The sequence below is a fragment of the Leucopleurus acutus genome (genome assembly GCF_964270905.1).
Source record: "Leucopleurus acutus genome assembly, chromosome: 12".
Lineage (NCBI taxonomy): Eukaryota > Metazoa > Chordata > Mammalia > Artiodactyla > Delphinidae > Leucopleurus > Leucopleurus acutus.
Genome location: NC_139154.1, coordinates 56,056,013 through 56,083,788, shown reverse-complemented (window position 1 = coordinate 56,083,788; position 27,776 = coordinate 56,056,013). Strand labels below are relative to the sequence as shown.

General features: G+C 41.3%; 1 protein-coding gene across 3 annotated transcripts in view; it reads right to left on the bottom strand.

The window, feature by feature from the left end:
- The window catches only part of CRIM1 (cysteine rich transmembrane BMP regulator 1), a 208,316-nt gene that overhangs the window by 153,787 nt on the left and 26,753 nt on the right, over window positions 1-27,776 (bottom strand). For all 3 annotated transcript variants that reach the window (XM_082851850.1, XM_082851851.1, XM_082851852.1), the window contains exon 2: window positions 5,537-5,710. In XM_082851850.1, coding sequence (XP_082707976.1) covers window positions 5,537-5,710 — 174 coding nt within the window. The remainder of the gene's footprint in view (window positions 1-5,536; window positions 5,711-27,776) is intronic.

Below are 27,776 nucleotides of genomic sequence, written 5' to 3'. Positions count from 1 at the left end.
ATCTCTCCATCTCCAGCTCTCAGGTCTGAGTCCCCCTTATCTCTTACTTGAACACTACCTGTGGACGAGTTCCCATTCTTGCATCTTTCTAGCCTCCTCCCAAGTCTCTTCTCTACCATGTTCATTTTTTAGAACACATACCAAATTACATTACACCCTTGTTCACAATCCTTTAACAGCTTTCCTATGTACTCATCACAAAATCCACACACCTCATCGTTATCTAACACAAGGTGTTGTGTGACCTGGCCCTTACTCACCCCCCACCCCCATGACATTCCAGCCACACTGACCTTCTTGCTCTTTTTCGACATTCTTTCAACACACCAAGCTCTCTCTCAGCTTAGACCTTTAGCGCTTGCAGTGTCCTCTGCGTGGACTTCTCTCCCCTCAGATCAGCACAAGTTCAACTCCTTCTTACAGTCAGATTTCAGGTCAAATGCTCTTCCTTCATGAAAAACTTCCCTGACATCCTTATCTAAAACAACTTCCCCAGTCAACGCAGTAATTCTCTATCATATCATCCTGACGATTACTCTTCATAGCTCTTATCATACTCCATGATACTTTCCTGCTCACTTTTGTGTTTATTGTCACCCCTCCCCTTCTGAATCTGAGCTCCACAAAAGCTGTATCCTCAGCAACTGGAACTGTGACCAGTACATGTTTGGCACTCAATGAATATCTGATGGATGGATCGACAGACGAGTGTTTTCTAGGGTGCTTTACATCCTTCCCTGAATCTGGCATGATTTCATACTTCTGATTACTTCTCGACTTTATTACAACCACTCTGAATTATAGTAATTTTTTTAGAAAACAAAAGCTACTTACCCCAACCTGTAGTCAGATGCAAACTTAAAAGTCCAACTTATTCCCTGTATCATGGCAGTCTTTCGTATCAACTTTAACTACCATTACTAAGCCCAGAGAGGCCCCTCAAGAAAACCCTTGTGGCAGCCACAGAGGCTGGTACTGTTTTTGTTAATGTGGTCCCCTCTTCTGATGGTGTATCAATTTAACTTTTGTGGAGCTCGGTACAGCAGGTACCAAACCGATGATAAATAGGTAGTATGGCATAAAACTAAAAGCTTTGTTAAGATCAAGGTGGGATGACTTGCAGTTCATTCCCTTTATCAGTCTTTCTCTTCTTCCTCAGAGAAACAAAGATAATTCTGACAAATTATTCCGTACAAAGGCCTGGCTGCCTGTTTATCCAGTATCCTATTTCCTCTAAATCTGTGACAAACTGACTTTATGATGATGTGTTCATTAAAATCCAGGACCAATACCCTCCCTTTTAAACAAATATAATACACAAGAACTTTTTTAAATACCCTGAAATTGCCATTATTCTCCATAAATCTATAAATATGGTATTGAAATGCCTTGCAATGACTTCCACACATTCTAAAAATGTTGTTGTAATTATGCTTAAAATTCATGTTCAGAATTCGCTCACAAAACATAGTAATGGGGACCCACATTATCTCATTATGCTCTGGCAAGAACACTAGTCCTTCTGCCCCATCCCCAACTGCATACATACCTTCACATTACAGAATGCCCCAGAGAACAGTCCTCAAAGGAAGGCTTTAACTAGAACTAACTATTCACCTTCTCATAACAAACCTCAAGAACTAAGTCTAAACTTACCAGGTCATCCATCATCTCTGGACTCCATCTTCCTTGGCTCTGCAAAATCACCCACGCTCTGCACAACCCTGCCATCTGAATCCTTCTACTGTGCCTTCTAGAACTCGTGGACCGTCATCACCAAAATCCCCTTTGCTGTCATTCTCCCCTCCAGATGGTTCCCTTCACCTCTGTGTTCTAATGGAAACCTGGGTACTCCTCCCTGACTGCTCTCTATCCCCTGAAGTCCTCTCAAGTGGGGACAGCTTCACCGCCCACATGCCATAAATCCTGGGGGTGGGGTAGGGGTCCTCTTTGTTCTCATCACTAATTTCAGATCATTCTTCCTCTTCTCCTTAAAAAAATAACACGTTGTTTGCCTAAAGCACATGCAATCACATGATGTACCAACTACACGCAGGTGTTGCATTTATCTACAGAACTTCTGCCTCTGTTCCTTCGCTACTGACTGCTGCTGTATCCTTCCCAGCAGCAATGGCATGGCCAGTCACCATAAGCGCTCTCTTGCGTAACTCTCAATCTCAGTACCCTTCTCTTTATATCAGACTCATCAGGAAAAATCCTAACCCTGGTTAATCCTAACCCTCCACCTCCACTGCATGCACCAGAGCTGGGGAAAAGCGCACAACTGTGCTGGCTGGTCTCCCTTCAAATTTATAACCTCAAGTAAGCCATCAGCACTAGCAGGCCACCCTAATACATTTCCCTACTTAATTCACTCGTCCTCCCTCTGAGATTTCTATTTTCCATTTCCTCTCCCTCCCCAATTTTTCACACCCCTTCTTCCACCTCAATGTCAGCTGATGACCTTGTTTTATGCATCTCTGAGAAACAGGAACAATTTTGCTCCTCTCCCTCCTCAAAGACTTTGCTCCTGCAGTCATCATCTTTCTTACATTATCAGTTTCTCTCTTTTTACTAGATCATTCTTGTCATCATTCAAACATGCTGTAATATCTTCCGTATTTTTAAAGTGTCTCTTGACCCTAAATCCCTCTAAAACAACCACCTCATTTTTCAGTTCCACCTTTTGAGAGGTTTTCCCATTTCTGTTTCTCGTACTATCATTCTTCTACTCTTTCACGTTAGGAACCCCAGAATCATCTTTGTATTTTCATCCCTCCCTTGTCTGTTAGCAGATACTGGACGTTCTTCCATCAAAATGGCGTGTTTCCATCTCTTCCTTTTCCCCGGCCATCCCCTAGACCAGTCTCTTGTGACACCACATCTAAATAACAGAAACAGCTCTCCAACAGAAGCTCCACCTGCAAATTCCTTCCACGCCCCAAAACCCCAATCTGCCTAACACTGATTTCTCCACGCTCTGCTGCTGTCGGCTCATAAACCTACAGTGATTCCTGACAGCTCCTATCACCAGGCCTAACCTTCCTGAGCCACGTGGAAGACATTTCATCATCTGGTCCGGTCCTGCCTCCCCATTTTTAGTTCCTATTACCTATCAACATAAAAACTTGCTCTTTTACAGGAGTTCCCTGGTGGTCTTGTGGTTAGGATTTGGCGCTTTCATCGCCATGGCCAAAAAAAATAAACTTGCTCTTTTAGATTCATTTCCCAAGTGTCTTTCATGTAAGTCAAGCAACTCTCACTTGTACATTTTATTCTTCTGTCCGTATCATTCTTCTTCCTGGAATCCATCACCATCCAAATTCCAAATTGTTCAGACTCCTCCTCCTCTACAATACCTTATCATATAATGCCAGGTCACAATTTTTTGGCCCTAAATGCCTATAGCATTCCAAGTCTTCATTGCATTTATTAATGATTTAATCATATACAGTGGTACACCATCACTAACTCTTTCATTTGCAATATATACTTGAATAGAAGTAGACCTTTTTCTTCAAAATTATCTCTCAGGCAAGGGAAATCCCCCAATATTGATTTCTTACAAGGCCCCAAATATCACAGAGTGCTTTATTTAAAAAAAAAACAAGTACGATTTGTGGAAGATACATAAACCTCAAATGACCTCAACCAATCCTACTTTTGGATTATGAAGAGGCCATCAGACAGAATCTGTTAAAAAAAAACAAGGGGAGGAGGGGCATAGAGAAATTTAATCAGCCACAGTAATTATTCCTGAGGGAATGATGTCAAAATTGGAAGTGCTGGATCTTGTAAACAGCCTTTTCAGAAACACCTGAAAAATCAATAGTCAATCTCCACACTGTAAAGATCAAAAATACACACCTCACTAATTAAAAATGTAACCGTCCTAGTTTTATGTGAAAAGACACCGTGTTTTGGAACAAAACTTCTTGTGATAACTTGGATTCAAAATCTGCTGCATCTCCAACAACTTAGATGGCAATAAAGAGGGTGTGCTCAGAAAACAGTGTCAAATGACACGGAAATCAGCTCCAGCAAAGACAATGACAGTGACGGTGAGGCATCTGAAATATGACTAAAACAGTTCTGTGAAATATAAGAACAGCAAAAAGTAATACTCTAAATTGCTGTATTATTTTATATGACGTGATAAAATCTGTATGAATAATTAATTTAATAGACATTTGACTGCTTCAACTCTACCCCTGAAAGTTTATACACTGAAGTTGGCAAAATTTACTATTTTTTCAGTGGACAATGGGGGTGAAGACGGGGGAGCAAAGAGCCGCAAGACAATAAAAACGAGTTTGGTAACTGTGCTGTCTATGGCATAATGTGATTCAAAAAAGACTTTACACGGTTAGAACTTGGCTTGTCAGTCATCCACTGTGTAGAGCTGAGTTTTTCAATTTTCAAATTCAAGGACTAGAATAAATGTTATCTAGGACTCTCTGTGTTCCCAAAATTTTATTTCTGTTGTTTTCTATTGTACTCTCTTTTAAAGATTCAGCAGCATTGGTAAACACAAAGAGAAATGCTATTTTAGAGGCTACTGCACATTTCCCATTCTTTACTACCATTTAATATGTCTGAGAAATTTAATACAATTCAAAAACTTCAGCACTTGCTCTACTGCCCTTATAAGTTTGATTTTGGACTTGGAAAATCCTGGGTATTCCAAACTATATTACCAACTTCTCCATCTTTGAGCAGCATCATTGTAGAGACAAAAGGTATATTTAAGAAAGTCTCGTTCAGTCTTCTTTTTTCCCTGAGCAGAACCTGGGGCTCAGCAAGAGTTCAATGCTGATCAGGGGCAGGGCTGAGACTCAAGCCCATGCCACATCCCCTGTTAATTCTGGTGGCAAGGCACGGCACTCAGCTCTGGGCATGCCACCCCTAATTACTTGATTACTTCATGTTTTCAATTCCTAAATTTCTTTTCTAGGTTTTATGCATGAATGTATAAAAGTTATGGGCCATGTTATTTTGTTATTTTAATGTGATTTCTGACTTCATTCCAGAGGGGAAGCACCCAATGACCCATCCACACCTATATGATTTTGAGCCAATCTCAGCCTCCGATCGCCACTGCACAAATCTCCCACCTCTTCTAAAGAGATGCACGTTCTTGCCAGATGAGCTGCATTTCTAATTAGCGCTCTCCTCATGGAGCACCATCCTATGGTAAATCACGCGGAATGGACGTGGTAACAACAGATGCTGACCTCAAGCATGCCACATGTGAAATCATCCACTATGCAGAGGTGACCTAGGCAGGCTGGCACAAACGATCCTGGCCATACTACCGCAGCATGACCATCCCACCGCTTTCAGGAAACACACACGTGCGTGGACACACAGACACACATATGCCATCACGTCCGTACCTAGTCAACATTCTGCATCTTGTTTGAGATCATCAAAGCTACCAATCGCTCTAAGCTTGTCTTTGCCTTTTCCAGCTCAAATATCATCACTGCTCAGAGTTACACAATGCTAACACTTATGACTGAAAATGGGTACTTACCTTCAATCCTCTTTAAAGCTGAAAGGCACATATCCTTCCTTGGAAACTCAAAGGGATTGTTACAGGTTCGAATGGTGTCACACTCACATTTCCCATTGATTATATTGCAGCCAGAGACAAGGTTTTCATTGCATGGTTCAAAACCAAGCAGTTGGTCATCATCCCAGTTCTCATCTGTAAAACAATTAACAACCACATAATGTTTGCTTGTTAGCTTCATTCAAAGGCCCGTCTGAGGGCTTCCCTGGTGGCGCAGTGGTTGAGCGTCCGCCTGCCGATGCAGGGGACACGGGTTCGTGCCCCGGAGCGGCTAGGCCCGTGAGCCATGGCCGCTGAGCCTGTGTGTCTGGAGCCTGTGCTCCACAACGGGAGAGGCCCACGTACCGCCAAAAAAAAAAAAAAAAAAAAGGCCTGTCTGAAAGCAAAAATGTGCGAGGATGTCAAGATTAACATCCGATTTTGACACCTCAATTTACGAAACACAGTTTGGCTGCAGTTTTACAAATGAATGAAACCCAACCTCCTAAAAAAAGAGAAGACTGAAATATACCCATACACGTCAACATTAACTAGCTATATATACAAACGTTTCTGATCAAAAACCACTACTCCTCTGATGTGTTATTACAGAAACAATTGAGATTCCTTTAAATTTCTTCATTTTAAACAAAGATTCCAGGATTTTCCCATGTTCAATAAAACTACATCTGTCAATCTACAAAATTATTCCAAAAAACCCCGAAATTTTTTACCCCATCTGGTAGAGACCAGCTTCAGGTTTAAAACAGCTCTGCAACTTCATATATCAAGGCAGTGCTAATAAATGTAAACAGACACCACCCAAGGAGTCAGGAATGGGATACAACGGAGGAGGTGCCCTCCAATGCACTTCAGTACAAATGCTAATGTCCATTACTGCCCACAACCAAAGCCAGAAACAACAACAAACAAAACTAAGGGCGACAGCCTAGTGAGAGGCTGAGGTCGTCAAAGTCTGCGGCTGAGACCATATCAGGGTCCGGGGTCATGAAATGGAGTTGACTGTAAGAAATAGATTTTAAAACCAACTTTCACGGGAACAAGTTCAGACAAATGAAACAAACATGACAGAACCACAGCAAGACTCAATCCTTAATAATATTCCTCATAGTTGAAATGCCTCTTGTAGGAAACCAGACTATTTCTCTCAGTCTCTGTGATGTTATGAGTTTTCCCCCCTCTTAACATTATCTTTAATAGATACTTTATCGCACCTTAACTGGGCACTGACTATTAAATAGTAAACATGTTTCTGATAACCATATCTGGAGAGAATCTTTCAAAAGTGCTTGAATTTAAGATCCTTAAACTTGCTGCTCAAAGTAAGGCAGGTATAAAGACATCTTAAGAATGTCTTTTCACAAAAGACAGCGCAAACAAATGGCTATAATTTTTATAAGGCTAACTTTTCCTTCTGGTGACATCGTAGACTTACTGCCTAAGTCAGGAAAAGACTGTTCTCCCTCACTGAGATAAATAATTTTCTTGTCAAGAGGTCTTTAGAAGGATATCATTTACAAAATAAAGAGCTTCAGGGTGATTATTTGAAAAGGGAGAGTAGAAAATTTCCTGTGTTTTGATTTCAGAAGATCAGGCTCTCTTATTTGATCAAAGCTTCATCTTTTAGTAAAACAATTTTAGAAGTTTAAACAAAAACACAAGGTATCTGTTTTAAGATTTATTTTCCTATTTAGCCTGTATTTGGTCTTTAGAAATGACAGGTATATAACATGTATACACACAAAGGGACATTCCTATCTTCAAGACAACAGTGAAATTACTAAATTACTTTGAAAGGAAAACCAGAATAGAATATACTGAAACAACTCAACACAGTAAAGTAGGTGATAATTTAGTCTTTGGTTATAACACGTGACAAAATGGCTCACGTAAACAATTTCTTACCTCTATATTTAATTGTTGACATGTTATTAGTACCACCAGCCTAATATAGTTCAGCAAAATTTACCGTAAAGAAATTCTTTTGACTGTATATTCAAATTTGTAATTCAAAATTAGTTCAATCCTAGGAACCTAAAAATCAGTAAGAAACTCAAGTAACATTTGAACTACTGAAAAACTGTATTTCTCCTCTTTCCCGTCCCATATTCCAAGAAATCCTTATTACTATCTTTGTAAATATATGCAGTTAATGTATCACCAAATCAAATGGATTCTGAGGCAGATTTTTTTTTCCACAATAAACATCCCTTCCCTCCATCGTAACTGGAACTCCCTGAAGACATCACTCTCCTGAACCACTGCAGCATCCTCTGTCTCCTTGCACTACCCCATTTCCCACACTGTCAACCAGCATCATCTTCCTCAGAAGACAAGCCTGGGGCTTCCCTGGTGGCGCAGTGGTTGAGAGTCTGCCTGCCGATGCAGGGGACATGGGTTCGTGCCCCGGTCCGGGAGGATACCACATGCCACGGAGCGGCTGGGCCCGTAAGCCATGGCCACTGGGCCTGCGCGTCCGAGCCTGTGCTCCGCGACGGGAGAGGCCACAACAGTGAGAGGCCCACGTGTCACAAAAAAAAAAAAAAAAAGACAAGCCTGCTCATTGGTTCTCTCTTGCTAACAAGAAAAAGTCCAAACATCCTAATGCTCCAATAAGCACACAGATTCTCACTACAAACCCTCAATAAATGTTCCCATGCCTTTGCTCACAGAATGTCATCGCCTGGAACACCTCTTTCTCTCCTTCCTCTCGATAACTCCTATTCATTTTTCAAGACCCAAGTCACATGTTACCTCTTTGAGAAGTCTTCTCCAACTCTGAGCGCTCTATCCTCCACGCTCCTACAAACACCTGTGCACACCTCTTACCCTTTCCAATAATGGTTTCACGCAAGTCTAACTTCCCCATTAGACAAAGAGTCCTCATGTGCAGGAGGAGCCAGGTCTTATCCAACTTTGAACCCCCTTAACCCCAGGACTTAGTACAAGTGTTCAGTAACTCTATCTAGTTTTCCATGGCACTGGTATGGTCAATGCTGTTGACTATGCTTTTTTGGGGTTTCTTTTGCGGTACGCGGGCCTCTCACTGTTGTGGCCTCTCCCATTGCGGAGCACAGGCTCAGCGGCCATGGCTTACGGGCCCAGCCACCCCGCAGTATGTGGGATCTTCCCAGACCGGGGCACGAACCCGTGTCCCCTGCATCAGCAGGCGGACTCTCAACCACTGCGCCACTAGGGAAGCCCTTTTTTTTTTTTAAACAGAAAATGTCTTGGAAACAAATGCATAGATGTATAACAAGGAAAACATGTTTCATTATAATGAACATGTTTACATAATAAAAATCTTATTCAAAAACCTTATTAGTGAAGCATTAATGAGGCAGGCATTTTGAAGAAATGCTCAGACATACTTTGGTACCTTTCTCTCTAGGCATCAACTGTCATTAGTCTCTTTCCCAGTTCAGCTCTAGACTTCAGCCTCTTATCAGCTGGCTGGCATCAACAGCCCCTCCAAGAAGTCCATCTTAGGGCCAATTTGTTTTCACTGCCAGGTGTTTTTCTCTGCCTCCCCACAGGAAGACCATATCCCCTGACTGTGGAATCAGAATTAAAAGGCAACTTCCCTTAATGCCCTCTCCAGCTCCTTACTGTTCTCAGCAGAAGCCTCTTGGCAACAGCGACAGGCTGCACCTGATCGTGCACAGGTAAGCCTGACCACCCCCTCAGGAAATGTCATGGCCACCCTGTCCAGTCAGGAGGCATCTGACTCTAAAGCCAAAAATGTCTTACATGCTCTTCTTTTCTTTTTTGAGAGGAAACCCTTTCATTTCTATGCCCTCATCCTAATCAATACTTTTTCTTCTTGGCAAATAGTTCCCTTAGCAACCACTGCTTTATAGGATCAAGTACAACATGTTTATGAGACAAATGCTTTTATGTTTTTCTATTACAGAACATTATACTTTACTGTAACAGCCATCCAACAGGGATTGAAAGCAAACATTTAGTAAAGTCTGATTATACAGAAATCAAATCTGAGCCTAACAGTGCCACTGACAGCACTTGGCAAATTTGATGTTTTAAAATCTCTTTTCCTAAGTAAATCCACATATACAGCACAAGGATCAAGATTCTGATTCTGATATAGTTTCTGATTTCTCCTTGGACTAGTCAGGACTTTAAGAACAAGGGGCGGGGGGATAAAAACAAGAGTATTGCCCTTTAACTATTTATATCAAGTAGTTTTTTCCTAGTGCTCTCCATGCGACAAGATGTAGTCTCCAAGGCTGAAAGGTCAAGATAATTGAGATACCTCTGCAAATGTATTTTTAAGTTTGTAACTTCTGCAAGATACCAAATCCGAATGTGATTTTCTCTATATACAAAATGAAAGAAATGTAATAATTTCATGTATGAATTAGAATTCATGCATGTTCAAATATATGCAAATATGTGAGTACTCCAGCGAAGAGTCAGTTATAACTAACTGCTAACCTGACATCTCCACTTGGATATTTAGAAGAAACCAGGAAATGATATTTTACCTCGAGACAACCGTGGGACTTCAGTAGGCAGAATTATTTCATCCATTCTTCCCATTTCGTTCACAAGATGTATAATCAAGAGTTGAAATTTAATAAAATTAATAACTTGTACTGATTCAATAAAGGGCATTCTTAAAGGAAACTGATTTTTTTCCCCAACATCTTTATTGGACTATAATTGCTCTACAATGGTGCGTTAGCTTCTTCTGTATAGCAAAGTGAATCAGCTATATGTATACACATATCCCCATATCCACTCCCTCTTGTGTCTCCCTCCCACCCTCCCTATCCACCTCTCTACGTGGTCACAAAGCACCGAGCTAATCTCCCTGTGCTATGCAGCTGCTTCCCACCAGCCATCCATTCTACATGTGGTAGAGTATGTCCATGCCACACTCTCACCTCGTCCCAGCCCACCCCTCCCCCTCCTCGTGTCCTCAAGTCCACTCTCCACGTCTATGTCTTTATTCCTATCCTGCACATAGGTTCTACAGAACCATTTTTTTCTTTTTAGACTCCATATATATGTGTTACCATATGGTATTTGTTTTTCTCTTTCTCACTTACTTCACTCTGTATGACAGACCCTAGGTCCATCCACCTCACTACAAATAACTCAATTTCATTTCTTTTTATGGCTGAGTAATATTCCATTGCATACACATGCCACATCTTCTTTATCCATTCATCATCAAGTGTCGATAGACAGTTACATCGCTCCCATGTCTTGCTTATTGTAAACAGTGCAGCAATGAACACTGTGGTACGTGATTCTTTTTGAAGTATGGTTTTCTCACTGGTATATAAGCCCAGCATTGGGACTGCTGGGTCATATGGTAGTTCTATTTTTAGTTTTTTAATGTACCTCCATACTGTTCTCCTTAGTGGCTGTATCAATTTACATTCCCACCTACAGTGCAAAAGTGTTCCCTTTTCTCCACACCCTCTCCAGCATTTATTGTTTGTAGACTTTTTGATGATGGCCATTCTGACTGGTGTGAGGTGATACCTCATTGCAGTTTTGACTTGCATTTTTCTAATGATTACTGATGTTGAGCATCCTTTCATGTGTTTGTTGGCAATCTGTATATCTTCTTTGGAGAAATGTCTAGGTCTTCTACCCATTTTTGGATTGGGTTGTTTGTTTTTTTCATATTGAGCGGAATGAGCTGCTTGTATACTTTGGAGATTAACCTTTTGTCAGTTGCTTTGTTTGCAAATATTTTCTCCCATTCTGAGGGTTGTCCTTTCATCTTGTTTATGGCTCTCTTAGGTGTGCAAAATCCTTTAAGTTTCATTAGGTCCCATTTGTATATTTTTGTTTTTATTTCTCTTTCTCTAAGTGGGTCAAAAAGGATCTTGCTGTGATTTATGTCATAGAGTGTTCTGCCTATGTTTTCCTCTAAGAGTTTTATAGTCTCTGGTCTTACATTTAGGTCTTTAATACATTATGAGTTTATTTTGGTATATGGTGTGAGGAAGTATTCTAATTTCATTCTTTTACATGTAGTCTAGTTTTCCCAGCACCACTTACTGAAGAGGCTGTCTTTTCTCCATTGTATATTCTTGCCTCCTTTATCAAAGATAAGGTAACTCCCTGGTGGCGCAGTGGTTGAGAGTCCACCTGCCGATGCAGGGGACGCGGGTTTGTGCCCCAGTCCGGGAAGATCCCACACGCCGCAGAGCAGCTGGGCCCGTGAGCCATGCTGCTGAGCCTGCACGTCCGGAGCCTGTGCTCCACAACAGGAGAGGCCACAACAGTGAGAGGCCTGCGTACTACAAAAAAGAAAAAAGAAAAAATAAGGTAACCATATGTGTGCGGGTTTATCTTATCCTGTTCCGTAGATCTATATTTCTGGTTTTGTGCCAGTACCAGACTGTCTTGATTACTGTAGCTTTGTAGTATAGTCTGAAGTCTGGAAGCCTGACTTCTCCAGCTCTGTTTTTCTTTCTCAAGATTGCTTTGGCTATCCACGGTCTTTTGTGTCTCCATACAAATTGTGAACTTTTTTGTTCTAGTTCTGTGAAAAATGCCAGTGGTAGTTTGATAGCGATTGCATTGAATCTGTAGATTGCTTTGGGTAGTATAGTCATTTTCTCAATGTTGATTTTTCCAATCCAAGAACATGGTATATCTCTCCTTCTGTCTGTTTCACCTTTAATTTCTTTCACAAGTGTCTTACAGTTTTCTGCATTCAGGTCTTCTATCTCCTTAGGTAGGTTTATTCCTAGGCATTTAATTTGTTTTGTTGCAATGGTAAATGGGAGTGTTTCCTTAATTTCTCTTTCAGATTTTTCATCATTAGTGTATAAGAATACAAGAGATTTCTGTGCATTAATTTTGTATCATGCTACTTTACCAAATTCATTGATTAGCTCTAGGAGTTTTCTGGTAGCATCTTTAGGATTCTCTATGCATAGTATCATGTCATCTGCAAAAATGTGACAGCTTTACTTCCTCTTTTCTGATATGGATTCTTTTTATATCTTTTTCTTCTCTGATTGCTGTGGCTAAAACTTCCAAAACTACGTTGAATAATAGTGGTGAGAGTGGGCAACTTTGTCTTGTTCCTACTCTTAGTGGAAATGGTTTCAGTTTTTCACCATTGAGAACGATGTTGGCTGTGGGTTTGTCATATATGGCCTTTATTATGTTGAGGTAAGTTCCCTCTATGCCTACTTTCTGGAGGGTTTTTATCATAAATAGGTGTTGAATTTTGGTAAAAACTTTTTCTGTATCTATTGAGATGATAATGGTTTTTCTCCTTCAATTTGCTAATATGGTTTATCACATTGATTGATTCGTGTATATTGAAGAATCCTTGCAATCTGGCGATAAACCTCACTTGATCATGGTGTATGATCCTTTTAATGTGCTGTTGGAGTCTGTTTGCTAGTATTTTGTTGAGGATTTTTGCATCTATGTTCAACACTGATATTGGCCTGTAGGTTTTTTTTTGTGACATCTTTGTCTGGTTTTGATACCAGGGTGATGGTGGCCTCATAGAATGAGTTTCGGAGTGTTTCTCCCTCTGCTATATTTTGCAAGAGTTTGAGAAGGATAGGTGTTAGCTCTTCTCTAAATGTTTCACAGAATTCACTTGTGAAGCCATCTGGTCCTGTGCTTTTTGTTTGTTGGAAGATTTTTAATCACAGTCTCAATTTCCGTGCTTGTGATTGGTCTGTTTATATTTTCTATTTCTGCCTGGTTCAGTCTCAGAAGGTTGTGCTTTTCTAAGAATTTGTCCATTTCTTCCAGGTTGTCCATTTTATTGGCATAGAGTTGCTTGTAGTAATCTCTCATGATCCTTTATATTTCTGCAGTGTCAATTGTTACTTCACCTTTTTCATTTCTAATTCTATTGATTTGAGTCGTCTCCCTTTTTTTCTTGATGAGTCTGGCTAATGGTTTATCAATTTTGTTTATCTTCTCAAAGAACCAGCTTTTGGTTTTATTGGTCTTTGCTATCATTTCCTTCATTTTTTTTTCATTTATTTCTGATCTGATTTATGATTTCTTTCCTTCTGCTAACTTTGGGGTTTTTTTGTTCTTCCTCTCATTGCTTTAGGTATAAGGTCAGGTTATTTATTTGAGATGTTTCTTGTTTCTTGAGGTAGGATTGTATTGCTATAAACTTCCCTCTTAGAACTGCTTTTGCTTCGTCCCATAGGTTTTGGGTCATCGTATTTTCATTGGCATTTCTTTCTAGGCATTTTTTGATTTCCTCTTTGATTTCTTCAGTGATCTCTTGGTTATGTAGTAGTGTATTGTTTAGCCTCCATGTGTCTGTACTTTTTACAGTTTTCTTCCTGTAATTGATATCTAGTCTTACGAATTGTGGTCGGAAAAGATACTTGATAGGATTTCAATTTTCTTAAATTTACGAAGGCTTGATTTGTGACCCAAGATGTGATCTATCCTGGAGAATGTTCCATGAGAACTTGAGAAGAAAGTGTATTCTGTTGTTTTTGGATGGAATGACCTCTAAATATCAATTAAGTCCACCTTGTTTAATGTATCATTTAAAGCTTGTGTTTCCTTATTTTTTTTCACTTTGGATGATCTGTCCATTGGTGAAAGTCGGTGTTAAAGTCCCCCACTATGATTGTGTTACTGTCGATTTCCCCTTTTATGGCTGTTAGCATTTGCCTTATGTATTGAGGTGCTCCTATGTTGGGTGCATAAAGATTTACAATTTTTATATCTTCTTCTTGGATTGATCCATTGATTATTATGTAGTGTCCTTGCTTGTCTCTTGTTATAGTCTTCATTTTAAAGTCTATTTTGTTTGATATGAGAATTGTTACTCCAGCTTTCTTCTGATTTCCATTTGCATGGAATATCTTTTTCCATCCCCTCACTTTCAGTCTGTATGTGTTCCTAGGTCTGAAGTGGGTGTCTTGTAGACAGCATATATACGGGTCTTCTTTTTGCATCCATTCAGCCAGTCTATGTCTTTTGGTTGGAGCATTAATCCATTTACATTTAAGGTAATTATCAGTATATACGTTCCTATTACCATTTTCTTAATTGTTTTGGGTTTGTTATTGTAGGTCTTTTCCTTCTCTTGTGTTTCCTGCCTAGAGAAGTTCCTTTAGTGTTTGTTGTAAAGCTGGTTCAGTGGTGCTGAATTGTCTCAGCTTTTGCTTGTCTGTAAAGGTTTTAATTTCTCCATCAAATCTGAATGAGATCCTTGCTGGGTAGAGTAATCTTGGTTGTAGGTTTTTCCCTTTCATCACTTTAAATATGTCCTGCCACTTCCTTCTGGCTTGCAGAATTTCTGCTGAAAGATCAGCTGTTAACCTTATGAGGATTCCCTTGTATGTTATGTGTTGCTTTCCCCTTGCTGCTTTTAATATTTTTAATTTAAGTTTTGATCGTTTGATTAATATGTGTCTTGGCGTGTTTCTCCTTGGATTTATCCTGTATGGGACTCTCTCTCTGCTTCCTGTACTTGATTGACTATTTCCTTTCCCATATTAGGGAAGTTTTCAACTACAAACTCTTCAAATATTTTCTCAGTCCCTTTTTTTTCTCCTCTTCTTCTCGGACTCCTATAATTTGAATGTTGGCACATTTAATGTTGTCCCAGAAGTCTCTGAGATTGTCCTCAATTCTTTTCATTCGTTTTTCTTTATTGTGCTCTGCAGTAGTTATTTCCACTATTTTATCTTCCAGGTCACGTATCCATTCTTCTGCCTCAGTTATTCTGCTATTGATTCCTTCTAGAGAATTTTTAGTTTCATTGATTGTGTTGTTCATCATTGTTTGTTTGCTCTTTAGTTCTTCCAGGTCCTAGTTAAACGTTTCTTGTATTTTCTCCATTCTATTTCCAAGATTTTGGATCATCTTTACTATCATTCATAAAAAGAATTCTCTGAATTCTTTTTCAGGTAGACTGCCTATTTCCTCTTCATTTGTTTGGTCTGGTGGGTTTTTACCTTGCTCCTTCATCTGCTGTGTATTTCTCTGTCTTCTCATTTTGCTTAACTTACTGTGTTTGGGGTCTCCTTTTCACAGGCTGCAGGTTTGTTGTTCCCTTGTTTTTGGTGTCTGCCCCCAGTGGCTAAGGTTGGTTCAGTGGGTTGTGTAGGCTTCCTGGCGGAGGGGACTGGTGCCTGTGTTGTGGTGGATAAGGCTGGATCTTGCCTTCCTGGTGGGCAAGACCGAGTGCAGTGGTGTATTGACGTATCTGTGAACTTATTATGATTTTAGGCAGCCTCTCTACTAATGGGTGGGGCTGTGTTCCTGTCTTGATAGTTGTTTGGCATGGGGTGTCCAGCACTGGAGCTTGCTGGTCATTGAGTGGAGCTGGGTCTTAGTGTTGAGACAGAGATCTCTGGGAGGGCTCTCACCGATTGATATCACGTGGGGCCGGAGGTCTCTGTTGGACCAATGTCCTGAATTCAGCTCTCCCACCTCAGAGGCTTAGGCCTGACAGCCGGCCAGGGCACCAAGACCTTGTCAGTCACACGGCTGCAGAAGGTGGGCTATGAGTTGATTGCCAGCCACTTCCCTGTTGTAGCTCTGTCTCAGCTGTCTCCAAAGGCCACCCAGATACATTGGGTTATTCCACCATTCCTCAGAACTTACACATGCCAGTCTGGGATTTGTAGATGTCCTCCTGATACTCCTCATTGAAATACCTTGCATTCATGGTGGTGAGAGATATGCTAATAGTGTTGGTTCCCTTCAGTTCAGAGACTGGGACAGTCTGAGCCTCCATGTGGCCAAGTCAGGAGCAGCTGGCCAACAGTCCGAAAGTGATGTCATGTCAGATTCCAAGAAGGCTTTCTGCACCACCAGAGCAGTAGTCCCAAGAACCCGCTCTGCTCAGCTGTAGCACTCTGGAGAACTTGATGGGACCCCTAAACAAGGATTTCTGCCAGCCCTAGAGCCTGACTTGCCCACCCAGGCAAGGAGCTGAGGAGAGCATCTCCCGGCCCTGTCTCACCAGAGAAGTGGACCGGAAACTGATTTTTTATTTGGTTTGTTATTTGGTTATTAGTATTTACTTTACTGCAAGTGCAGAGCGGTGACTGACTAACACAGTTTGGGGCCATAGCCTCTGCTCATGCTAAGATGCCAGCAGTTTTACCAGCATTGTTTTTGCACCAGCAGTGCAAATGTCGACACAGAATAAAAGCAAATAGTATGTTAATATTACTGTGAAAATAACTTTGACCTCATGTACTACTTGAAAATGTCTCAGGGCCCCCCAGGGGTCTGTGGTCCACATTTTGAGAACTGCTGCTCTAAAGATCATGTCTTGCTGGTACACTTAGGCCAAGACAGCATAGGACCCAGGTTTGAGAAATAACAAAAGATACTGGGTACCTCTTCCCCTAACAGTTACTACTGAACCATAAAAACACATTTCTCTAACGTGATTTTAGTTATACATAATTTGGAACAAAATGATGTCAGTATAATGCAGAAGGTGTGTTGGCTCATGTGTGACTTCCCCCAGCACATTAATGTTATAAAAACATCAGGAGAAAGTTTTCTCACAATAAAAGGAAAAGTCTTCGCAGTTAAATGAACACCTTAAGAAAAGGCTTATAATCTTGTTTAAATTCCTTCCTTTAGCGCAAGAAATGGCTGCTCTAGTGGTTGAACTTTCCACTACATTTAACTGTCCAGGGAGGTTCAATGTACAAATGAAAAAACTAGAGATATTCTCCCGTGTTTAAAAACTCATGATGAACAAACTACCCCTGGGGACTTCCCTGGTAGCACAGTGGTTAAGAATCTGCCTGCCAATGCAGGAGACACGGGCTCGATTCCTGGTCCGGGAAGATCCCACATGCCATGGAGCAGCTAAGCCTGTGTGCCACAACTACTGAGCCTACTCTCTAGAGCCCATGAACCACAACTACTGAGCCCACACGCCCCAACTACCGAAGTCCGCTTGCTCTAGGGCCCATGTGCCGCAACTACTGAGCTCATGTGCTGCAACTACAGAAGCCCATGCACCCAGAGCCCATGCTCCACAAGAAAAGCCCCCACTCGCCACAACCAGAGAAAAGCCCACGTGCAGCAATGAAGACCCAACACAGCCAAAAAAACTAAAAAAAACAAAAAACTACCCCTGGATCTTATATTTAATTCTGATGAAACTAGTCTCCATTCAGAGTAAACATCTGTGAGGTTCCCATGCCCTGAAGGAAGCAGCCTGAGCTCATGAGTGTGTAAGGCTGCAAAGGATGGGCTGTCCAGGCTCCAGATGCAAATGTTAGGAGCAGCTTACCTAAGTCAGGAGCTTTATTTGGAGTCTTATTGTTTATATTTATCCTCTGTGTTCACAGTTCCATAGGTTTTGAGTGATCTGCCCCATCCCTATTTTTCCCAACAGCTCTCTTACCTTTAGTGTAGTGAATGATTTTGCAAAAAAAAAAAATTTTTAAGAGTGTACATGTGGTACCAAAGCAAAAACACCTGAAACACCTGTACTTCCAATAGTCACCTTCAGTCTAACCCTGGACTTGGTCTTTCTGTTCCACAGACTACTCTCCAATATTCTTGATGATGCCTGAAATTCCTTCTTTCCACAGTTGATATAAAAGATTCTAAGTGCAAAGACTACTGAGAAAGCAGTTGTGATCCTCAGGGTAGGAGAGGGGAAAAGGATGTGAAAGAAGAGGAGTCTTGGAAGATGTACAAAGACCGCCAGCTCCAGATCTGGGAAGCAGCAGCCCCGGGGGCTACACCCGCTCAGTGCCCAGGAGCTCAAGGAACCAGCCACGGCAACCCTGGCCCAACTGGTCCCAGATTCCACCTCTCTGCTTGTCAAAATATATTTCCATCTGCTTGCTGGTGTCTGAAATTCCAGTAACATGGAATAAAATGTTTCAGGTATGACTGTACTTATTGGACAAAGTACTGTGTGTTCATCTGAAATGTCCAACTTCCTGAAGGCAGAAGGCATTTGTAGACTCAGAGCCTTACCTTTTTCTACCTCATATCAGCTTAGGGTAATGGAGTTTACTCCAAACCAAGATACGGCTACACCCCATTATGTGGCATTCCACTTACCAGAAACACGCTATAGCAGATATTAAAAAGCAAGACACAGGGCTTCCCTGGTGGCGCAGTGGTTAAGAGTCTGCCTGACGATGCAGGGGACACGGGTTCGTGCCCCGGTCCGGGAAGATCCCACATGCCGCAGAGCGGCTGGGCCCGTGAGCCATGGCCGCTGAGCCTGCACGTCCGGAGCCTGTACTCCGCAATGGGAGAGGCCACAACAGTGAGAGGCCCGCGTAGCGCAAAAAAAAAAAGCAAGACACGGATTCACAGTACACACTCAGAACCTCACAGTAATGGAATTCTGTTGGCAGAAGAGAGGCTGCTGGGAATATATATCAAATTAATTCTCCAGCTGTTCACATATCCCTGTGGCTACAGTAAGATACAAATAGCTAGTACTGGCATCTCTTTCCATGCCAGCCTAGAAACTCCAGTGTAATGTAAAATTGCTGCTCTTAACTCCCCCAGCTCCCGACTGGCTGTTATCGTGCATTCAGCCCTGCTCAAGGAGGAATCTAATGCAGTGAGCTTTCATTCTCTCTCCTTCCAGCTTAAAACGGATGATCCAAAAGCTGGTGCTTCCCTTTCCCTCTCTTCCTCATGCTGTAATCAGTGCAAAGCAAGAAGGGCAAAATTATGGTTATCAGTAGAAATGATTCATGACATAAAAATTTGTTTTATAGGCATTTCCACAAAGTAAAACTATGTTAGGCATATGTAACTATGTATCAGAGTAGACCAAGCCTTAATCTAAAACAATGGAAATACTAAAATATGCACACAATTTTTTTTTGAGGACTCTTAAACTGATGCAAACCTCTAAATATATAACAAACAAACATGACCACTGATTCATATTATGTCCAAGTGGGGAAGTCTTTGAAAAACAAACAGTACTGAACCAATTTACTAAATCAATTTATAGTAAAACATTTATGAATGATAAGCAAATGTTCCATTGCTGTAACCGTTGTCAACACCTCAGCAATACACCTATCAGAGGAGGACCAGGGACGAACTATAGCATGTAAAGTCATTCGTTCATTATTTCTTTCAAACATTCATTCCTCAATCAGTTATTGGTATCTATTATACATCAAGAACTGAGCAAGGTACTAAGGATTTAAAATGCTAGGAAAGAGGAGTTTACAGTATAATTTCCCACTACTCTAACCAAAATCATACCAAGTATGTGAATAAAATGTTCCTAGGAATCTTGAAACAGAGGAAAAGATTAAGTAAGGGAAGGATAATTTCCTTTCTGATAACAGGAAGCTGGTGGGGACAGAGAAGAACTTAAGAAAAGATAAGCAGTATTTCTAGAAGGAATTCATGAAGCAAGATGAGAAGAGGAGAAACCAGGGCTACAGAACACAACTCTCCTATTTCAAAATTCTGCCTAAATTAGGGACTATCTACCCTCAATTGCATATAGAAAATCAGATAGCCCAGAGGTCTGTTCTCGTGGAGAGGCCCCGGCCCAGGGGACCACAACCTTAGCTTTGTCATTAGAGTGACCCTGAACAAGGCATTTGGCCCCCTCGGCTCCAATTCATTTCATCACTAAAACGGAGGTGGGATGGGTAATCTGTGAGGTCCCTTTAGACGTCCTCCTTTTGTTTCCTTGATTCTGGCATCTTAGTTGAAACTGTACAATGCTAACAATTTACTGGTCACAGTGTCAGAGAATCACACGCTTATGGTGGTCACAATTTAAATTTAAAATAATTTCCCATTTATCAGACCAGTTTAAGGTCTGTAAAACAATCACTGTGCAGAGTAAGGCAAGCCAAAGGTGCTTTTAATATAACAAACATCGCTTTGCAGGACCCTTCTAGCACCTCCAATCCTAGAGGACTTACTGGCTGAGGTCCCAACAGATTAAAACAGGATTGGTCTTGAATTGATAACTACTGAAGCACTGAGTCATTACACAGTTGCCTCTACTTCTGTATATATTTGAAAACTTCTATGATAAAAAGGTTTCTTTTTAAATGGGAGGAAATTATGGGAAAATTAATCAAATACTTAAAAATGAAGAACAATAGGTATGTCACATGTCAATATTGATGGGACACAGCTAAGGCAGTGTTTAAAGGGAAATTTCACAGGAAATAAGAAAGGTTAAAAAAAAATGAGCTAAGCATTCAACTGAAATTCAACAAAGCAAATCCAAAGAAACAAGAAAGATGAAGTTAATAAATACATGGAGAAAATCAATGTAACAGAGATAAAAGCAATAGAAGTGATTAACATAATAAAAACTAATTCTTCAAAAAGATTATTAAGATATCTCATAAATGGCTTATGACTAACAGTCCCATATAGCATGTCGCCTCATCCAGGTACTTGGACATATAAATATATTTTTTCAACCAGTTTCTCTTTGGTGTGGTTTTACCAGGAAGTTACTCAAAGTCAGACACTAAATGGTTACATTTCTGAAATTTTTTAAAATAATCAGAACAGGATACTTGATTGCTCATGGAAACTCTTCCCTAGCTACAACTAGTCTGACTGAACCCAATGGTGTAGAACTCAACCCCCTTACATTTCCCCTACTTTGAGACTGAATCTCAATATTTTAAAAGGAAAATCTCAGGCCTCCTCCACTGGCCCATGCTTCCGCAGTGCTGGACTGGCCTTCTGGTCAGGCACATGTCATTATTAAGCAACAAAGTCTTCTCTGAGCATGAATGTCCACTAAAACATGTAACCCCTTGTTTAACCAGCTTCAAAGAATATTGATTTTGTTATCAAATGTACTGCTGCTTAAAAATTGATACATCTTAGTTGAGGGAAAAATTATCTTGGAGAAGTACCTAATTCTTTCACATTTCCTCTCTTCATCTAGATCCTCTAAAAGCCGTCCTTCAAGCCAGGGGATTATCCATCCCTTAGGTACCTGGCTCACAGTGTTTTATTCTCCTACAGAGGTGCTTTGGTGTAAATAACACCTAGTGAGGGTGTTATAAGAATAGCCCTATCAGGCTTCCCTGGTGGCGCAGTGGTTGAGAGTCCACCTGCCGATGCAGGGGACACAGGTTCGTGCCCCGGTCCGGGAAGATCCCACATGCCGCGGAGCAGCTGGGCCCGTGAGCCATGGCCACTGAGCCTGCACGTCCGGAGCCTGTGCTCCGCAACGGGAGAGGCCATAACAGTAAGAGGCCTGCGTACCGCAAAAAAAAAAAAAAAAAAAAAGAATATGCCTATCAAACTTCTTAAGGATACAGAATTGGGAAGCAACGGTCTCCAAAGAAAGTCCAACATCTGGCCATTCCAGTCCCTGGCATGGAACACAAAGCCTGTTTAGGTCCCAGTCCACTTCTTCACCCTCATCTCTTCCACTCTTCCCCACTTAACTACAGCAATACTTCATAATGATGTGCTCCCAAATGACCCATACTGTTCCTGACCCCTGGGCTTCGCACAAGGTGTTCTCTCTGGCTAGAAAGCTGCTTCTCTTCACCTGCTTTGAAAGCTCCTATTCAGTCTTTAATACTTTCTCCAGGTTTCATCTGCTCTATATAGGGACTAAATCAAGAATTGTCTCCTCTGTAGGAGTTCTGTTATACATCCATTAAAATTATTTCGCTTACGGCAGTATAATGAAATTGCTCATCTAATCTCCACCAGAAAGTGGGTTCTTTTTATCACTGGGCTATCATAGGGCTTGCAAATAGTAGCTTAGCAAAATAAACATCTGCAGAAGGAATAAACAGGAACAGGAGGACCTGAACTTAAGCAAAGCAATCTGAATCTTTAAGTGCCAAACTTTTTCTGGAAAGTAAGTTTGGTGGTAGGAGGAAAGTCAATTATTCAGAAATAACTGAGAAACATCTTTGGATCTCGGTCTTCCTACTTCTGAAATATTAATACTAACTCACATTTTCTTTTAGCCTCAACATTTTATTACCCAACACTTCCACATATCAAACATTTACATGTCAAATGAGTGAACAAGTGTAATATTCCTCAACCATGTTGGATAAATAATAACTTAAATAATAAACTCTATTATCTCCCTTCCTACCACTTTTGTCTATCATGACCATAATTAGATAATGTGACGCAAGTTAATGCCTCTTGCCAGAAAGGTACTTGTGGATATAACACACAGTATCATTTTATAAATATTAATGTATGCTCTACCCTAAAATCTGTTAGTCAAATGACCAAGAGTCAAACAGAAGGCTAGATGTGGGAATGCCTTTTTTTCTTGGCTGTACTCATCCAACAGTGTAAATCACGACAGGGAGAAGAAGAAATGTGACCAGAATTTCACACAAGAACAACAAAATGAGCATGATATTCTGAAAATAACCACTTTGAAAGATATACATTTTTCATTATACTAGCTGAACAGTTAGCACAGATAATGAAGCACATTTCATACCTACCCCGCCAGTCAAATCTTCTGATAACAGCTAACAATTCCTGAGCCAGGGACCTTACTAGGTGCTTTCCATAGACTTACACATTTAGCTGAGGAAGAAAGCTAAGCAACGAGGTCTGAATTCCACACAGACTTATATCACCAAACAGGCAACAAGAGGAATTGAAGAAATAGGGAAGTAAGGTGGTCGAATGGTTGGACAAAATGTCAAGTCCAAGTGAGTCTAAAGAACCCAAGCACCAGGGAAAAGAAAGAGAGAAACACTGCTATTTTTCCATCTCACACTGGAGATGTCCATCTCGAGTGAATATAGCCTAGAGACCCATGGCGGACGGTCATCACCACAAGGGCTGGCAAAGCCTCTCTGACACCTTCTCAGCCAAGACGATGGAGTTGCTGGAGAACCTTTGGAAACATCCAAGAACAGAAAACCCAACAATCTAAACATGACCTCAACTATTCTATCATCCAGGAAACAAAGGTTTCCTTGTGAAAGCAATAATGCCTCCACATAAAGCAATACTCCTGAGGCGAAAGTAATGATTTCTAAAAGGTGTAATGATCTGTAAGTAGCACTAAGGAATCTTTTCAGGATAATGAATTAGTGAAATCAGTTAGCAATCATTTTGAAGGAAATGTCTTTGCAAATCAACTTGGGCCCTGCTGTGAACCTCACCTTAGTAATTTATCTGAATTCTTCAAAGTAAACAAAGTAGAAGATGGTAAGAAGTGAAAGAGTGATCACCTTTAATTCCAACAATTATATTTCTAACTGATCCTTACCACTAACTCTGATACTGTTCTACAAAGAAATATCATCCCCAAATATCAAGCCCTCAATCCCAAACCTTTAAATTTTGGGGGGAAGCAAGATTATCTCTATGTGTGATCTTATTTATCCCTACACACTCCATGGATCTCCTGCTATCTGGTCCTGGCAACAAAGTACAAGTTGCCAGCAATATTCAATGAACATTTTTTTTATGTGCCCAGTTTCGTGGTTAAGTGAAAGTTTGATGGGTATGTCCAGATCTTTTTTTTTCTTAAAACATCATTAAAATCCACATTGCTACTGTATGTTTATATGGAAAGAAGTGTTATAAATTAGATACCAGAATCAGGGAATTCCCTGGCAGTCCAGTGGTTAGGACTCGGTGACTGCAGGGGCTGGGGTTCAATCCCTGGTCAGGGAACTAGGATCCCGCAAGGCACACGGCATGGCCCCCCCGCCCCCCCAAAAAAAAAGAGGGCTTCCCTGGTGGCGCAGTGGTTGAGTGTCCGCCTGCTGATGCAGGGTACGCGGGTTTGTGCCCCAGTCCGGGAAGATCCCACGTGCCGTGGAGCGGCTGGGCCCGTGAGCCATGGCCGCTGAGCCTGCGCGTCCGGAGCCTGTGCTCTGCAACGGGAGAGGCCACAACAGTGAGAGGCCCGCGTACCGGGGTGGGGCGGGGTAGAAATGAGAATCAGAGAGCTGTGGCCTATTTAGAAACCTCATGCCACACAGGGCTTGTCTGATACATTGATTCTTAAAGGCATCAAGTCCTTGAAATTCAACCTGAAACTCTCCTCCTAGAAGCAAATGTAGATAAGGGGACAATGAAAAGCAGGACTCTTGCCTTAGGGTATGTCAAGAAATGAATATTATCGCTTGGGAGAACTTTGATTTGTACAGTAATGATTTAATCCCTGAGATTCACGTGATATAGACCATACAAGCAAATATAACGAGACATAAAAAGATTAAGCAGGGACTTCCCTGGTGGCTCAGTGGTTAAGAATCCACCTGCCAATGCAGGAGACACGGGTTCGAGCCCCGATCCGGGAAGATCCCACATGCCGTGGAGCAACTAGGCCTGTGTACCACAGCTACTGAGCCTGCGCTCTAGAGCCCGTGAGCCACAACTACTGAAGCCCACACGCTTAGGGCCCGTGCTCCGCAACAAGAGAAGTCACCGCAATGAGAAGCTCACGCACAGCAACGAAGAGTAGCCCACGTGCTTCACAGCTAGAGAAAGACCGCGCACAGCAACGAAGACCCAACGCAGCCAGAAGTAAATAAATAAAAGTAATAATTAAAAACAAAAGATTAAGCAATCTTAAGAACATGTTTGAAAAATACATTTGCACACTTCCCACAACACTGGAGTTTCCTTTGTGTAGTAATCAAACAACTACACCTAACAGATGCCAAGCTCTGAGACCCTGGGGGTCTCGGCCATGACATCAACACTACCCCACAGTCTTCAATGGCTCCCACCTGCCTCCACAGTCTAGTCTAACCCCTCATGCTGATAAATGAGGCTTGTGCCTGGCCCCAACTAGCCTCCCAGTTACGTCCCACTTCGAGGCCAGCACCTCTTCCCTCCCCAGCACTAAAGCCTCAGGGCCTGGGAACCCACGTCCCCCCAACCCAGAACATCCTCCCTCCACCCCAGTTCTGCGCCCATTCACTCCCCCACCCCTTCAGGATTCTGATCAATCTGAACTTCTCGGCATGACTTTCCATGACCACTCTAAACTGCAAGCCACTTCCCCCTCTCGGCTTTATTTTTCTGCACAGATTGTATATCCCTCTGGCACGGTATGTTTTACTTACTAACACTGTTCATTTTGTCTCTCTCTACCGGAAAGCTCCAGGTTGATAAAGATTTTTGTCTGTCTTGGTCATAGCTCTATCTTTCGCACCTAGAGCAGGGCTTAGCACTCAGTAGGTCCTCCATAAATATTTACTGAATCAATTCTCTGAGTATTTTGCTGATTGCATGTCCTCTGCGAGGCACTAGCTTTCTTGCACTGTTTAACTGGAAATCTGCTACCATCTTACTGTGTGTGGCTTAAATGTTTTCTCCTCAAAGTTAACTTGATTTTCTCCCACCCACTTCACTTATCCAACGACACTGCAGCTGTTTGTTTGCAGCTGGATTCTGAGCTGCTGGGGGGTGGGGGGTAGGGTCCCAATCCTCACTTGCTGAATGGAGAAAATGAAAGTGAAACTGGACTAGGAGACTACTCCATTAATAATATCCTGTGGGGGAAAAAAAGCAGCAGCTTCAAAGATATTCCGTGGGTATCTAAGATTTAGGTTTACTTACGTTCTTCAATACTTATGCATTTATATTTAACATCTTTCCGGGATGTTTGAGATGCAAAAAAAATATACTTTATAGTAATTCATGCCTACCAGGGGTTTAGGAAGCAAGTACCTTTTGGGTATTTTTAAAACACTGCAAAGAAACTACCTTTCTTTCAAAGTTAAAGAAAACAGTTGATAAATGTCTACATTTCAAATCTGAACGCATGCATGAACATACACATATAGAGAATAACTAATTTGCTTCCAAAAAGAAACATAAATAAACAGCACATGAATAACCCCAGTCCTTTTTCCACATGCTACAGCAGCATGTATTCCCACATGCAATTAGGTAGGTGAATTTTGCAAGACCTCGACCCTGCAATGTTATTCTATTCAAAGTTAGTCTTTATAGTGTAAAAGAAGTCATCAATAAATGGTTCAAATGATAAAACTCACAATTTCTGGAAATATAGCTACCTTAACTCCGAACTGAAAGGTTAAAAATTACCATCTATTTTATCAGGTTCAATATACCTTTCAAGAACTAATGGTTGTCAGGATACAAAAGAAAATACCAAATATAGACCATTTCCAAAGGATGCTCTGCTCAAATCCATATCCTATTTAGCTAACAAGGATCACCAATTTTCGAAGGATTAGAATATACAGAGATACGTAGTGTTGAACATATATACAAGCACTTAACACACTCTTTAATAATTCTGTTGTTTTAAACTTCCGAGTGCCCCCACTCCATCACTCTCTATTCCTTTACCCTGCTCTATTTTTTTTACAACATTCATCTATCTAGCAGTGTATCATAGAACTATTGGCTTTTTTGGTTAGTGACTCCCCCTATAAGTTCTCTGAGGCAGGGGTTTCTTTGGTTTAACCACATCACAGTGACTGCCATGTAGCAAGTGCCTGATTAATATTTGTTGAAACAAATCATCACAACAGGCTATATGATCGGTGCTTAAATGTGAGGCATATCCAATGTGCTGGGGGTCAGAGAGGAGGGATGGCTTCTAGGAGAAGGTATTGTCTGGGTACAGTCTTGATATCATCAAAGACTGGAGGAAAGGCGAAAATTAAATCATTTGGAGAGATGTTTAGGTTTCGATCTAATAGTCTAAAGTCACGTTTAATGAAAATAAATGGCTTTTTCAGTCGTAGAAAAATAAATAAATAAACTTTCAAGTTTATAGAGGATTGCTAGGTTCTCAGGGAAGTCCTAAGATGCACACCTTGAGTAAGATGCTTACCTCCTGCACTGCCTGCAGCATCCCTATGGGCCTCACCTAGTGGCTTTTGGTATCAGTTAGGTGGAGGAAGGGCGCCACATACCCTGGTTTGCAGGACCAGTGAATGAGTCTGATAACCAAGACATTTCCACTTAGCATCAGGGCCACTACTCCTAGGACTGTGTACAATGTCACATGAGAAAGGAGAAGAGAGAGCACCCTCACTTCAGTGGGATGTAGCATGACCACGGAACACTAATTATCATTCAAGACAACCCTGGGCACGGGAAGAATGAACTGACTCAGCTTGGAGAGATTCCAGCTACAAACGAAACCCAACCCCTTCAGGTACAGCGGCAGCTCTCCTCTTAAACAGGTGTCTCAAAGACACTCTTGCCACCTCTCGTTTCTATTCCTTTCCCACGAGCATGGAATTTACCTGTAAACCACCCC